Genomic DNA, 17,396 nt, shown 5'->3' on the forward strand with positions numbered 1-17,396 from the left:
AGGGTTTACAATCTGTCGCTAATATGATAAAATGACTGGCATTGCACTCACTTTGTTTATTTTAATAGTATATACAGGAATTATAGAAAAATGGCAGGATTTGAATATGAAAAATAATGGCGTGTCGGTTGGAGGAGTTCAATCCTGAGAATTAGAACTATACTTATCATTGTTATTGTCAGATGAATATATTTTGGCTCTTATCAAATTTCGTCCAGGCTCTTCCTCAATCATTTGAGTTCCATTTCAAATTCCTTTTTTTTTCTTTTTTTTTTGTGTTTAAGTTTCTCAGGAACATGATAATCACACCTTTCTCAAGCAACAACACATGATAATGACGATGCTTTATGTCAGTGATAGTGATGAAATGGCTAAAGGATAAAATATTTTACTATATTTGTATTTAAGATTTAAGTTTAATTTTTCCTTAAATTATTACATTTATTGTTTGTATAACGTAGCAATTTAATCGCTTTTATAATTTAAGCTAATGAATTCTTTTTTGAGTCAAAAAGATAAATTTTATTTTTTTAAATTTATTTTCAGCTATAAATTTATTGCGGTCAACGGAACTACAGAAGTAATCGGAAATGGTCTGTATAAATAACGTACCATCCAAGAATTTGCCTTGAATGATTTTGGTTGAACACGGAAAAGCAAAGTCAGAATGGCCAGACCGGTAGTGGCACCGCGGTTCTCTGGATGGGTCGAACATATATTTCCAGGTACGTATGTGCGAGAGCTTGTGGGAGAGCAGGAAGTTAGTTGGAAGTAGTGCATCCACTAACGATTAATCCGCGAGTCTCCATTCTCTCCATGGAAAAGCAAGCTTCACAAATAAAACACATTAGCGAGTGCACAGCAGCCAAGCGTAATTCCGATAATTGTCCGATTGGCAACAAACCGGACAATATTATTTTGGGTCCGTGAGCCAGTAACATTTTATTCGTAATAGCATTTAATCATTTATAAAGCAGGAACCACAGCTCAGTATTGTAATATCTCGACAATTTCTTGCCACAATTTCATTGATAAATTAAAAAGGGTTTTTCTAATTCCGCCTAAATGGTATCCTACTCTATTTTCATTGGCTGTTGCGCCATGCACCCGTAACAGATATAAAATATATACTCATTTCCCTCACATGCGCACGACATGGAGGGCCTATCTATCCCATGCAAACGACCGTTTTGAGAGCTGTTGCGAATCAGTAGATCCGTAAACATGGTGGTTGAAAACTCGTGCGCACGACCTACTGTTAGAGTTTTTTTTTTTTTTTTTTTTTTTAATTGTTCATCCAGCTCTAGTCGCGTGTGACCTTGGAGCCTCGGGAGAACGCACTGCCTCTGCGACGAAGGTCGCGCGAGGCTGCCAGACGGGGAGGGGCGAAGAGTCGGCCGCCGGCTAGTAGCAGCGACCACGGTCTCGGGGTTCGTCGGGCCGAGTATTTAGCCCGCCGCCGCCGCGCCGGCCAGCCAGTAGCGCGCGAGGACCCGTGTTGTAGGCCAGCAGCGAGTGTCCGGCGCGCGCGGGCGACCCTGGGAGACCTCGCCACCGAGCATTCATTCGCGCATCTCTCAAGGTGAGTCCCGCACATCATAGTACCTGTATGCATCTGGCGATTTTCTGTCAAATTATCCCTCGCGTATTGGCTCACGTTACGATATTTTTACTGCTAAAACTGCGTGGATCGTAGTTCTTCGAGAAGTTTTAAGAAATATGTACTATTTTTTTTAGAATCTTTTGTACGAACACTCCTTTTCTTCTCGATCAGGATGGTGGAAGCTTGAGCGGATACTTTGGTATTTACGAAATGCAAGTTATGCACGGGTAGTTTTTTAAATCTCTTGTGCTTGAAGAGTGGCACAGGTAGATTTAATATGCAACAATATATATTTTTTAAATTCCAATATGAAAAATAAATAGAACCAATTCAATTGATTTGCAAAGTTTTTAATTCTTTTTTGTTGTACAACTGCTATTAGCTTGAAGAATGTAGTGAGGGTGATGACGCATTGCAAGTTTCGTTATTTACAAACGACAGTGATTTTACTGCCTTTGGTTGCTCGTTGCGTCTTAGCGTTCAATGCGTACCTAGTTCACATGTCTGGCTGAAGGCAACACTCACAGATTATTAATTTTAACCTTACTCTTAAAAAAAAAAAAATCGGCTAGTTTTGAATGCACAACACGTGCACAACACGTGCACAACACGTGCACACGTTTGGAATGACCAAAATGTTTACAAACCTACCACTGTTCAGTCAAAGCTACACCATTAGGACAAGGCTGCCTTTACCAAGTTCGATAGGAACTTGAAGTAAGGAAAAAACAGGCACTTGCCCTGAACTACATATTCCAGGTGCCTGTATCTATCATAAAATTGTTTGAAATGTTATTTTTGTGTATTCACTATTATAGAATGCATATGAAACATTTTACATGCCCAACGTGTATTAATTAATAGCAGCCATTTATTCGCTTTGTAACACTATTGCAGGTTTTTAAAAACCATGTTTTGTGGTATTCCATTATAACCAAGCATATATTACGTTGGCTTATGCATTTACCAATAAGGAGTAGTTTTAAGGTAATATTTAACGGCAGAATTGTTTACTTCAGCAGATATTTTGGTTATAGTGCTAAGAATGCATGACTAAATTGTAATGATAGGAAGCTAAAATGTAAGGTAATAATATTACAGGGACCTCAGGACTTTTCCCTATCTGCCAGCCTCGCGGCTCCATTGAACGGCCATGCGCGAGTGTAGAATACAGTGTAGCGGCCCAGTAGGAAAAGGAAGTCTTCCTAGCTGGTGACAGTCAGGTGGAATGATAAGTGCGACGCTCGCTGATGCTTCTAGTGCGGTATCACCTCTAAGCGCAAAGCTGTGAACTAGCGCGCATTATTCTCTTCGACCAAAGGAAAGCTTAGTGACTACAATATATTTAAGGCGTAAAAGAAAGGTAAAGCACGTACTTATGCTGTTTCTGAGAATCTGACACAGGTGTTTACTAACAAAATGTTACTCTAAATGAACCTTTTTCAGGCATATTTATTTACCATTTAACACATTTCGAACACAAAATTCTGAAACAGGGTTACCATTCCAAACTCAAAATTTTTTTGTCAAGTTGCTAACGAAAACTACACAAAAATCTTGATCAGTGTTTAATACGCATTTGTTCCTCTGAAGGTCGTACGTACTATTTATATGTGCCAAGAAGAATGAACAACTAAAAACTAAAAATCTAGTGTTAAAATAATAACTAAACAGTTTATTATTAAAGACGTAAAATATCAGAGTGATCTGCTTCGACTTATAATTAATGTATTTAGGGTTGGAAGTCTGTAGACCACAATAATTTATCCAAAAAAACTATAGGAAGTTGCTATTTACATTATCTAAAATTCAAATAAGATAATATATTTTTTTTTATATTTCTTAGGTTGGTGCGATTGCGACGTTAAAAATATATTTTATAAAACTAATATTTCAGTTTTACGTAAGTATATAATATTTTACATTCCCTGTTAGATTTTAGTAAAACTCTCAAACTCACATTAATAGTAGGTATTTTAATATAAAAAAGAATTAAAACGCATTCTTCGTTAAATTAATTTTAAACATCTAGTAAAGTATCGGCTTTTTACTTATGAAACTTAGAAGACTGAAATAACCTATGTTCAAAAATAGCTTTTTAGTCACGGCACCAAGTATGATTATTGGTTTCGAATTTCGTATGGTTACTTGGCCGTTGAAACTTATTTAAGGTAATGGTAAACGTAGATATTTTGTGATATTTTTAATTTAATTTATGTTTTTACAACTTACAAAGAAATATATATATTTTTTTAATTTTACTTTAATGACTGCGCACGCCAAATTTGCCAAATATCTTCACCATAAAATGAAGCAAAACTTAGATATGCTAAATTAAACTATTTCAATGGTAGTTTTTATTTATTATGTCATTATATTTCGTTTATCATGATGTGGTTTCAAGTTTGAGTTCATATCATTAAAACATAACAGAAATTTTAAAATAAACTTGCATATTCGTTGGAAAATTAGCGTTATTTCCAAGAATTTGTTACAAGTGAAACGTGTTAGTGTAAACATATGGCATCGGAAATGATTTTTCGATATCATCGGTCGTTTCCTAGCAGCAGCAAAGCATCTTTCTATTACAACAGCTGCAGAAGCGGTGATCTGCGATGGAATCCGCGAAGCGCTGTCTGCTACAAGACCCGAGGGCTCGACCCAACTTTCTCGCGGCTGATTGGCTGACGGACGACGAGCCTCTCTGCGTGTCGACCTCTCTCTCTCTCACACAAACACCCCACCCCCCCCAACAATCACAAGGTTGTACTACAGGCAAACTGGTTTTAGCGCCCCCCCACCACTCGCTCCCCTCACAAGCGACCGCGTGTTTTTATCCTCACTGCTCAACATTCTCAAAAACATTCGTCATGGCTGTACAAAAACATCCATTTTTATATTCATATTATCCTTGTAGTGATGAACACAGTAATGAAAATTAAGAAAACCTTATGTTGTTCGTTTAAAAGGCTGTCCTAAACATGTATAACTTATCTCTTTGTATCTTAAATTAATTTTTGTTTAACTCGTGTACTTAAAAAAAATTTAGGGTTTTAAAAACATTTATTTAAAATACGTGCAAATTATTTAGATGTTCCCATAGTACAGTAAAATTTCCAACCCCACATGTAATTCTACCTGTATATTTTCATATGTCACTGCAAAAAAGACATAAATAAATAGTTGACATAAGTCAATTCTACTTGAAGTTCATAATTATGATTTAATTATTAAATTGATTTCAATAAAAAATTTTTATTTGAGGTACAATGTTAATGCATCCAATAAAATATAACATAAATTTTAATGTTCTTTAAAGATTTGCATAATTATAAGTTTTCTGAAATACTAATTGTATGTGCAAATTACTTCATAAACTAAACAAAAATTGTTTTGAAGACTCGTACATACGCACAAACTATTTTTAAAATAATTATCTTTATCCCAAAATACAACACTGGTTTTGCGATGTTAATCAATTTTGATTTATTATTATCATTAAACTAAAAGTATAAGTATATTTCATAAATAAAAAATTAAAAGAAAAACTATTTTTAATTATGGAATTATTTTTAAAAAAGTATAATGAAAACTTGCAATTTTTAACGTTTATATATGTAAAATATAGAATGGTAGCCACAAATTATTCCTACTCCTTTACTTTTTAATTTAATTAATATAAATACAGAATAAAACATAATCATAAATGTTGGTAGGCCTTAATGTTTTTAAATAAAATTAACGCAATTAAAGTTTTTAAGTGTGTTTTTAGATGACACGATGTTATTAACAGTAAAAAAAATTGTAACTTATATGATTTTTAAAAATTAATAAACTAATAACCTGTTGCTTTGTTCGCTCAGTATGGGCAGTAGTGATATTTTACCATTGAAAAAAAAAGTGTGTATTTATTTCGAAACACTTCTACTAAAGAAATAGACACAATTAATTGTCAGGCGTACAAAATATTTCACTTACAACAGAACCATTTAGGAAAATTTTCTAAATGGGTTATGCGTAAGAAAACAATTTAGGAATTATATTTTCTAAAGTGGTTATGTTAAATCCTTTTTTTTAATTTTTAGTATATATCAAGCACCTAAATTATAACTATCGTTTCAAAAAATTTGAGTATTTATTTTGTCCTGATGAAAACGTATTTATTAATAGAATAAACATATAAACCTACATATTGCATTTAAATTGTATTTTTGCTATTGTTTACAGTATCATTTATTTTGGTTATAGGTATCCATAAAAATAAATTAACTTTATGAGATCAAACTACATTATTTTAAGATTTTTTAAACAATTGTATTTTTATTTGAAATGTAGAGAAAAGGTAAGAGATGCCTACATGAAAATACAGAACAACAGATTTAGTAAATATGGCAATATCAGTTAACCAAGTATACAAGTTAACCGAAGACCTTACAAATAAGAGAGGATTAATAAAAATAGGTCACGTAGTTTTCGAGTCATTCCGGAACAAACAGACAAACAGACAAAATATTGTTAAACTGTATTTCTTTAATCTTAATAATGTTAGTACACATTTCCAATAGTCTTATTTTTTTCTAAACTCCCATCCAATGTAGACATTTTACCTCAAACAATTTATTATAAGTTTCGATATATGTGATGGTAGATGACAGCACAAGAAAACTTTCCCATTTCCTCTTTCTGCAGAACTAGCAAGTATAAAGTGAAATCTCACATTATGTTATCAAACTGTTGACATCAGCGATATTGCGTCAACTTGCACGGGCTTGCGGACGGCAATGCAAGCGAAGCACAATGGTTACATCGACCACGTGTTCCAAGACGCGTGCCAAATGTTATCAACTTTCAGCGATCACACCAACATCTCCGTGGAAGCGGCTCGTTTGCGACCACTCAGGGCGTGCAAGGAGTTTATCCTGCCATTGAATATATCCCTGTCTGGTTTCTCAACGTTGCATAGAACATCCATCTCGTTGGAAACAAAGTTACGGTGGTTTTCTGCGAACCGGGCGTTTACATCATTTCCTGGAATGCACCTTCCAGTGATTCACTTGTTTAGTTCCGAATTTACATTGTGCTGGTTTAGCTGCGTTCTGCCACGCACATTGAGCGGGTCGTGTTGTTTTGCAGCTCGCCGCCGAACATGGAGGCCAACGGCTCGCTGCAGGACACGGGCAGTCGCTACGAGGCGATCATGTTCGACTGGGTGGACCACACGCTGTTCGCGCTGATGCTGCTGGTGTCCACGGTGGTTGGCATACTGATCGGCGTGTGCGGCAAGCAGGACACCAAGATAGACTACCTGCTGGGCGGCAAGATGATGAACACCATCCCGGTGGCGGTGTCGCTGGTGGCCAGGTCGGTCTCTCCTGCCTGCCTCCTCTCTGTGCGTCTTTCCTGGGGAAACCACTCTCCTGGCGCTTTACTTTACTTGCTACGAACTGTTTCCTCTGGGAGTCTCAGTTATTATTATTTTTTGAATAACTGCAAGGGCCATCCGATACATAGTGTTATGTCTCTCATGAGTGATGTTTGCTCAAAATAAAGCCAATTATTAATACTAAAAGTTAAACATGTATTATGGCATTTAAACTCTTGAAATCATATGGTTTCTTAAGGTCCTTATAAAAATACTTTAAGTGGGGTTTACTATAAAGCGGCCGACATAGATTATCGACAGGTAGCTTAAAATATTGTTTCACAATTATTGAGGAATTAATTTATCAATGACGAACTCTGTTACCGACCGTGCTGCCATTTAACTTCTGTTTAGAATTGTGAATATTTTAGCTAACTTAAAAATGACAATAGAATTCTAAAATAAGTTACATTCTATCATTTTCTCTCTAGTGTTTTTTATAAGGTATCCACACAAATCTGCATTAAATTTGTTTACTTTTTTTTCCAAACCCATATTTAAAATTTCCCTGAGTAGTGTTTTTTTTAATTATTTACTTTTTTGTAATTTTATGGACGAAATAACTAAAATACTGCCTCCATTATTACCATATTTGGCGTAAAATTATGTAACAAAAATAAACATTCAATCAGAACCTTGCATACATCATATAATATAAGTGTGTAGTATGAGAATACACTAAAATACCATCTGAAAAAATTCTATAACATTGTGGGACATGGCAGACTGAAGCATGAAATTGTCCCCTTTAATTTACTACCACTGGGGGATTTCCATGAACTTTTCAGGATTACAAGTACATATATTATTTGATTTTTCTTGACCAATTCCAACTTCCCTGACTTTTTCTTGACTTACCAAATTTGTGAACATACTGTTTAATATATTTCACTCTTGATATACGATCGCATTCAATAAACATCAACAAAACAATTTTTTCGTAAGCTTATATTATGAGAATATATCATGCAAATACGTATTATTTTGGGACTTTTCATGATTGAAATATTGACCACAGGCTTGTGGTGACATATAACAGTTACATACTTTTTTAAGGATAGACAGCACACAACAATTCCTTTGACTGGTTATATCTAGTATTAAGTAGTACTATGTATATCTTTGGCACGTTTTAAAAGAACACTTTAAATAACATTCCCCTCTCTCATTTCTTGAAAAAATAAATAATACATTTTTATTCTTCTTTTTTTTTCGACTTAGCCCAACGCCAATAACCACCAGGCAAACGAAAGAAGTTTTTGACAAGTATTACTATGTCAATACAAGTTCGCGGCGCTAGCGCCTGGGGTTAAAACAACACAATATTCGGGCACAGATATATAACTATATTTTAAGGAAAAAATGTTGGGAAAAGAAGAGGAATTTTGATATTATTTGAAAATTTGGTAATGATTTTCAGCTGTGCGTCTCGTCTGGTGAGCCTTTTTCAGTGTTTATCAATTAATTTAGTCGTTCTTTGTGAATTGCATGTATGAGACTTAACCAATCCGAGAAATGCTACCTAAACATGTTGTTTAGTGCCGGTCAGACACAGCGTCATTTCAGCGGTATAGTGAATTTTGTAGACGACCAAGTACAAAGGCTTACATGTAATCATATGTTCCACCACTTAGCTCTCTGTGTTTGAGGTGCACCTCTAGATGAGAGCGGGGTTATTAGAGACGCTAGCTGTCAACATCAGTCATGGTTGTGGAAGGTATACTCCTTATAATTGCTTGGCGCTATTTCAGGCTACAAAGAAAACTTAAATCAGAATAGTGGGTCTGTGATTCAAAGACAGATTTCTCCAATAAATAATAAAGGCATTATTTCTATTGCTTCATTCCTATATGTAATCCCTGTTAGGGTATAATAGGAGATTTATCAATCTAGTAATATGTGATTCAAAGACAAGTAAAACCTATCTCTCAGTATTTTACCAGTTGAAACTGGAGAAAAAACGCAATAAGGAAAACTTGAAAGCAAGGAAAACTATCAGCGGAATAAAATTACCATATATTTTTTTTAATTTTCTATGAAATTATTACAACAGTTTCGCTCTTAGCCTTACTAGGAATAAATGTCTGTTGTACGTCGGTAGGTAGCGCTGTCAGTTCTGACCAGTAGGTGTGGAATTAACTTATGAATTGACTTCACGTTTCCACGCGATAAAAAGTGAACTTTTCCCAAAGCGAAGTAAAGGTAGCACTTTAAGCTTTTAAATATCGTATGGGAGAAGTGTTACAATTACACCAGAAACTTTTCCCTGCCGCTAGATGAATGTTTTCCTCTCCCTTGTTTTTGTGCAAATGAATTCGCAGTACGTTTTATTTTGGCGCTGCACAAATGTACCATCGTTTGTGTGTGCGCGCAGCAACGTATCACAAAACCGTATTTCCTACAAGCGGCTATCAGAACATTGTGTCAGTTGTGATGCAAGAGTTGTATGAACATATTAGGAATTTATGTATAAAATTATCAGGAGCAATATAGTGTGTATTTACAAGAACTCGATTCAGAGCATAAGAAGCCTAAGAATGAGCCTTTCAGTAAAGCTTATCGCAAAGTTAAACTGACCGATCGAAATTAATTTTATGTGCTATTTTATTTTTCCACAAATATTGTATTCAAATAACTTAGACTCTTTTAAAATAAACAAAAGAAAGCTTTGTATCATAATGTTTATTTACATTAAAATTAATAAGGTTTTTTATTTCAAAATAAAGGAACTACAGATTCGCCAGTACCTAGTGAATCCATAAATTCCGGAATCTAAATTAAGTTTTTTTTGTAATGCAATAATGCTAATGTATGTTTGCAAAAGTTTGCTTGTATATGAAAATGTTGTTCAACAAATTCTAAAAATTTTGCTTATCAATTTGCAGATTTTCTACATCACTTATTACTCTAATGATTGCTTGGACAGGAAGATTTAGCGCGAAATCAAGCTTATTAGACGTTACTATTACTACATGTATATTGTGAATTTTCACCCACGCAATTCAGGTGTCCACATGCACTAATACAGAGCCGGTGCTGAGTGCTGCATTTATGAAGGAACTAGCAGTAAAATACAAATTAAAACAAAACACTCTAGCCAACAGTGTTTTTAAAGGACGGCTGACTTGAGAGAGAACTATCTGCATAGTTTCCACCCGACCCATTCTTCAGCATTCCTAACAGTTCTCACGAGCAGGTAGCTAGTCGTGAATGACCTACAGGCGAGCTAGCTAACCTGGACGCTGATCAGTTCTCCCTGTGTTATCTCAATACAGCAACTCCCCTTCGGGGCCAACACCACACAAGACCTCCACAAAACCACGGGGGCCCGCGGCCTGGTACTCTGCGAGCCAACCAGTGAAGCCGTCACGGACCACTCTGGCCGGGCGGCTCGGCACGGCTGTAACGACACATTCAGCTCGCGGCACACGTGGCCTGCACTGTGCTGATCCGATTCTCTCAGTCAAAACTTTGTAAAAATAAAACCCCTTTTTCTAGAGGGCCCCATCTACCGGGGCACACATACGTAGTGTGCAATGTTTGTGGAAAAAAAAAAAACAATGCCTATTTTAAAACTACTCACGATAGCCGAGTGGGTCTGTTTACGAAAAGCATTTAGGAATTTGCTGAGGGCTGATAGTATATATTGGCCGGTCCTTGCGCCTGGGTCTAGGTCGAGGTGCGATGTGCCGACCGACCACTGACTTTGGTGCCAAATTTCATAAATAATTCTCCAAAATTACTCGAAATACCTAGCAAGTTCCCTATTATGAGTGAAAATTTCCCTTTTTTAGGGAAAATTTCCCATGCTTCCCCCCTTGAATGCCAGAAGCTTGAAATGTCACCATTTACGCTTAAATTCCACAATTAAAAGCATCCAATAAGCCTCTGGTAAGGATCTTTGACCTTGAACATGTCCTCAGCCACCATCGTTGCACTTTTCGTTACTGCCACTATCTTGAAAATCCGTAATTTTCATCAGAAAAATCTAAGAAATTATAAAATTGATAAAAAAATCAAATTAAAAAAAAAAATGATTTAAAAGAAGTTCCTCCATGTTCAAATGCCTTATTTTTAAGCTAGAAAACTCGGGAGACTTTTAAAATTCGTAAAAAAATATTTAATAAAATACATCAATGAGTCCTTTTTTCGAACTCAGCGAGGTCAATGGAGTAAAAATGGCGACTGATACTTCCTCCACGGATGCCACCGGCGGACTGACCTCCCACCACTAATGCCAAGGCAGCTATCATGTCAGCCAGTATGAAATAATGTCTGACATCTTGTTTTCGTCTGCTGGAGGCCGCCATCTTGGATACAACGTACTTTTTTTGTCTTCTACCGTTTGCTGTCGCTATATTAGTTTAATTTTTGTCCGCTAAAGTGCAGGAATCATTTATTGCCAGGGTTTCCACTATCTTGTTGACAGTTTTGGCCACCATCTTGGAAATAAGTAATTTTTAAACTATATATTCGGGAAAAATCCAAAATCATCAAAAAATTTCCTCTTTGAAATAATGATCAACCCAATCGCATATACATTGCTTGGATCGATCCTTGATTAATAAAAAAATAATATTTAAAATTACTAAATAAAAGAAAGGTTCGAGGAAAACAACCAAATTCCAAAAAAAAAAAAATTCCATCAGTACAAAATAAAAGCAATTTATTAGTATTTCTCAATTTATGCAATATTCTTAGAAGGTGAAGCAAGTCCTTTGCATGCCTTGTCATTGGCTTTCAAGACATCTCCACGTCAGTCGATTAATTAGCCACGTCTACTCAGAGGTCAGGAACGTACGTCCAGTAGGTGGCAAGGCACATCCAGTTGGTCAGAACATGTCTATGCAGTAGCCAGGGACACATGTCCAGTACGTGGCCGGACAATCTCCATTTGCCAGGCGCATACAGTAGATGTTCAGACACATCTAGTCGGTAGCTAGGAGGAATTTTTGGTCAATACTTGGCGAACATTTTAAACAGTTCATGTACAAAATCATGTTCATGGTTCAATCGGCTCTGAAACAAGAGGTATTATTCATCGTTACGCGACCAAAATTTAAACAGTTCATGTTCAATGTCACGCATTTAGACGAAATTAATGTTACGCATAAGTTAAATTTCAAAATGCACTAGTCGAGAGAGCTTGGTGGTGCACCGGTAAGAAGGATTTGATGCAAATGAGTGCGGGTGCGTTCGACGACCGAGTCTACGAGCCTGGCTAGCCTTCGAGTGGCAGCTTGGTGGATCACCGTAACTTCACTATTGGCACTGGGTCAGAACACCTGGTGTTCCCAGCCACGTCCTCAATAAACAAGTAAGTCCATCAGCTCCATCCCCAAAGACTTAAGCATTCCCATGGGCGGAATCAGCTGCTATTTATTGTGCCCCAGTTTGACTAAACTAGTGCTGCGGCTTCATATCAACGTGTGCTAGGCAGACTGCGCAGACTATAACATGACCCGGGTCTTTTAAACTGAAAATTATTTTATACGATAGTTTAATAACTATATATATATGGTATTTTCCGCGTACAGTGTTTAGGCTAAATAGGATAGCGAAATTAACGATAATTTTAAGTGAAGTAAATTTATAAAACATCTATATGTACTTTAAGTAATATTTTAGTACCCTTTTATGAATGTGGGCCGATCAAGTGTAATATAAACAAGCCTTTTCAAACTCAGATTCAGGGTTTAATAAATTATGGAACGTATTTTCTAGTTGCGTGATTTATTTTAATAAGATGATTTCATTTGGTACTTACCTTAAATTTTTGACGTGACAACGTCTAATAAATCGATGAACGCCGGCTGCACGCACGAAATAGTGTCCCGTAACGCACATTGTCCCGCTACGGATGTCCCACAACGGATGTGTCCTGTTATGCTCATTGTACGCATGCGTGGCATCTCTCTTCCACTCGATTGGAACAACAATCGATTTGACTTTTCAATCATATTTTCGTCGTTTAAATTATTAATATTATGTAATTTAACGATCGTCCACCTATTTGCAGCCGACAAATTTTTTTTTTAATTTCCCGCCTACCACTATAAGAAATAAATATGGTGGACTACATACGTTTTTAAAACTCCCAAAACACAAAACATTTTTTTTATAAATATATGTATATATATAACATCTGAAACAATAAATGTAGATATTGCTTCGTGTCCGTGCGGTTAGCATCGCTGACTATTAATCAATAGGTTGACGGTTCGATTCCTAGCCGCTGCGAATTTTTCTTTTTGTACTTGTAAAAATATATACGGCACGCGCGACACTTGAAAAGTAATAAATAAATTTCAATTAATGAATGAAAATTAAAAAAATAAATTTATTAATTAAATTATACATTTAATTTCACTCATTCTTTTTATCCATACAAAATAATGATAATTCAATAAAAATTATATATTTTTTATTCATAAAAGTATGCAGAGGTAGATTTTATCATACAAAAGATAGAAAAATTAAAAAAATATATTTATTCCTCAAAGAATATAACATTTTTAATGCCTAAATGGTTTGGTTGAAAAAACATATTACGGCTCAGTCTCAAGCCGAATATGATATTTCCTTTTCTTCTGGATCAATCATTTCATCAATGTTTTGTTATGACGTTGTCACGTTAAACTATCGTCCGTAAACCGACTTTACAGGCAACCAATTTCTTTAGTATATAAATATTCTGCTTTTCTTTTTTGGGCACTTGCTTTTAGAAACAGGCATGAAAAAATTTAATAAAATTAAAAAAAAAAAACGTTGGAAAATTTTTAATTTGTTTGGAGAGACGTTTTCAGATGGGTGTCTGCATAAATTTGCTCGTTACCCACGTTAGATTTTTATACGTGACTGGCGAGTGTTAAAACTCTAGCTCAAATTTTATTTTTTATATTTCAATCCCTGATTCTCAACCGATTGCAGTAATTGTTCAACTTAAATAAATATATTTCAAACTAAAGTTTGGGCTGGTATTTTAAAGATTAACAAATAAATGTTAACGATTTGAAACTGTTGCTTATGAATGGCGATATGAATTTGTCGTCCTTTCACCTCGGTTTTTCCACAGCTTGAAGTAATGGTTGATTATATCAAACAGTTTTTTGCACATAAATTTAAGATAACATTTATAATATTAACAATCATATTGAAGTTCTTACTATGAGATTTATATTTTTGGGGTCCTTTAACCCTATTCTTTTTCATCTCTTTTAGGAATGGTAGGTCGAATAAAAAATTATTTTTGGAAAAGGTTTTTGGTATTTATTTAACAATATAGAATCCCATCATACGCATGCAATATTTTTCATATTAAAGAATTTCTATCGACTTTTCTCTTTTTCTTAAATTTCCCCATTTTTATCCCTTTGTCGGGATTTTGCCCATTAACGAACTCGACCACGACATTCAATTATTTAATTTTAAATTTCAGTTAAGATGTGATTTGTGCAAAATTACCACATTTATAGTGCCCATAAAAAGTGATACCTACATAAATGAATATAATAACTTTACAGATGACAATTGGTTAATTGTGAAATGAAGAACTATATCATGATTATTCGGAAGTTATTCAATGTTTTTTTAGATATCTACCTTAAAGTGTTACATACTACATAGTATTATGTTTTTTTATATAACAGATCACATTCCTTTCTGTTTTGAAGATTATTGTTATTTTTTCTCCATACTAATACATAAATCATATCTCAGGAAAATAATGTAACTATTTTCGAATTTGTAATGAGTGAGCAACATTTAGCTATATATATATCAGTATTATAATATTATTTCTACAAAAATTACACCTGAAGCAAAAAGTAATGAAACAGAAAAACTAGTTAGAATTATTAATTTTATTATGATTTACATTTATATTACTTTTCATAGCATTTTTAAATGTTTTTATTTTATCCGGTAATTTGAAATACTATCATATTGTTCGCAAATTTGGATTTCTTAAATGCATCTTAATTAAGTATAAAAGCAAAATATTTCATAAGTATTATACTGAGGTGATCAAAATAAATTAATTGAAGTTTTCATACACGTACAAAGATTCGTAAACAAATATTACACGAATACGTTTATTTATGTACTGTTTCAATATTTTAAGAGGAAACGTACACTCAGTGTCTTCTAATAAATTATGATTGCTATATAAACATAAAATATATTAGTTTAGATTAAAAAATATATCTATTTTGAATTTTGTTATTTTAATAAAAATAATAATAATATTATGTTTGCTTATGTATTGTTTTTAATTCAAAAATGGTTTTATTACTAAAATAATTCAAAATGTTCTTTTCATCAAGAATTATCTTATAAAATAAAAAGTTAAATATATTTTAAATGGAAGTTAACAGCAATTATAGATGACATAAATAAAAAAAATATTTATATTATGTTTGTATGTATATTATGTTTATATATCCTATTAATATTATAAACGAGAAAGTTTGTAAGTATGGATGGATGGATATTTGTAACTCTTTCACGTAAAAACTACTGAATGGATTTTAATGAAACTTTAAAATAATATAGCTTATACATCAGAATAACACATAGGCTACAATTTATGAAGATATTGTGTGGATTGTCCAAAATATGACGATAAGTGTCAAGTAAGTAAGACAAAATCTACCATCTGCGAGCTATTCTGGCGTGCGCTGGCAAAACCGCTATAGTTACACATATGTAATGTATGATGGAAATGTTTATCCCACTAATATTATAAATGTGAAAGTTTGGATGGATGGATGGATGTTTTTACTCAATCACGCCAGAACGGCTGAACAGATCTGGATGAAATTTGGCCTACAGCGAGCTCATAACCTGAATTAACACATAGACCACATATTAATATTAAATTCCATCCTTAAAGGAATGCAAAAGTGAAAATTTTATTTTATAACAGAAAAAACCATAGGTCAGAAACATACAAATAGTGAGTGAGTGTCATTTCTCTATGTCTACCACACGATCATACACACAGTAAGGTCTTGCAAATTCATATTTTTCTCCTTGGTGAGACCAGCCCGCTTAATGGAGCTCGCAGCGGCTAGCAAAATATAGGTGCTAATAACAGTTTGGTTCTTAACTTCGTCAATAGATAGAGTTGCCTTGAATTTTAAACGCACCTTCGTTCGATGCGTTTGTCATGTCTTTAATTTTCGTTTGTTTGTGCCGCATGCGTTCCTATACTATTTATCCGTTTGCGATTAAATTTTGGTGACTTGTAATGCGGATGCCCGTGAAGGTTTCTGAGACGGTATAACTATTTTGCAATAGTTGGAGCACGAATCGTTTAAATAAAATGTGTTTATTTAATATTAAATAGCGGCATTTCGTCTGTTTTTGTTGTCTAAGTGCGCACGCATGAAACAATGTATTTAAATATAAAAGACAGACAGAGATAAAGTGATGTATTATGACGAGTTTGCCCGTCACCTGTTTGTTTCTATTCTTCGTCCGGGTGATGTTGTGCCCGTTTAACTGTAAGGCGTCACTGCTAGCTGTGTGCTGGCGGCGCCCCCTTTTTTTGTGGTGAGTGCGACGTGGGAAATTTTGGTTTTGTGAGGTTGGTGGTTGTGTTGTTTTTTTGTTGTCTGAAACATAGGAAGGGAGAAAAGAGTTAGGTGGAGTGGGACGAGGTGGGTTAAGCTGGAGAGAAACAGGCGAGCTGTGATTAAGTTTTTTTGGGGGGAGTCTTGGAGACGAGAATATAACGGGTAGCGTCTAGGAAGAGTGTTGGGCTTGACAAGGGAAATCGGGAGTGACGAGAGTTGTACGACGCAAATCAGAGGTTGGGGATTCGCGGTGCGCGAATAGTATAGCAGTGAGCTATAACTTTTTGTGTCGTTTTGGTCTACGATGGCAGAAATTCCTGAGGTGGAATTGCCCCGTTTCTCCGGTGGCAGCCAATTTCTGTGGTGGAATTGCCCCGTTTCTCCGATGGCAGCCAATTTCTGTGGTGGAATTGCCCCGTTTCTCCGATGGCAGCAAATTCCTGTTGTGGAATTGTCCCGTTCCTCCGATAGCTGAAATTCCTGAGATGGGATTATACCATTTCTCCGCGCCGCAAGCAGCCATTTTCCTGGATTTTGCCTGTTTTTCGAGGAAGGGCAGAAATCATCGGTGACCCAGGTTGGAATAGATTTTAGTTTTTATTGGATAACGGCCTGATTACTGCACAATCAAAATAAATAAAAAAAGGAAAATTTAAGTGTGGCGTGACATTTGAAGAATTATTGTGGTTATAGTGAAGCTGTTTAGTCCACGTTTGATATATATATATATATATATATATTTATTTATTTATTTATATATTTGTAAAGTCATAAATGTTTTATGTGAACTTGA

General features: G+C 34.9%; 1 protein-coding gene across 1 annotated transcript in view; it reads left to right on the plus strand.

Annotated features, from left to right (window-relative positions):
- The first annotated feature begins 1,396 nt into the window (after nt 1-1,396).
- The window catches only part of LOC134533686 (sodium-coupled monocarboxylate transporter 1-like), an 86,955-nt gene continuing 70,955 nt past the window's right edge, over nt 1,397-17,396 (plus strand). Inside the window, exons 1-2 of the mRNA XM_063371243.1 lie at nt 1,397-1,582; nt 6,737-6,964. Coding sequence (XP_063227313.1) covers nt 6,750-6,964 — 215 coding nt within the window. The 5' untranslated portion in view covers nt 1,397-1,582; nt 6,737-6,749. The remainder of the gene's footprint in view (nt 1,583-6,736; nt 6,965-17,396) is intronic.

Source organism: Bacillus rossius, chromosome 7 (assembly GCF_032445375.1).
Source record: "Bacillus rossius redtenbacheri isolate Brsri chromosome 7, Brsri_v3, whole genome shotgun sequence".
Classification (NCBI taxonomy): Eukaryota; Metazoa; Arthropoda; class Insecta; order Phasmatodea; family Bacillidae; genus Bacillus; species Bacillus rossius.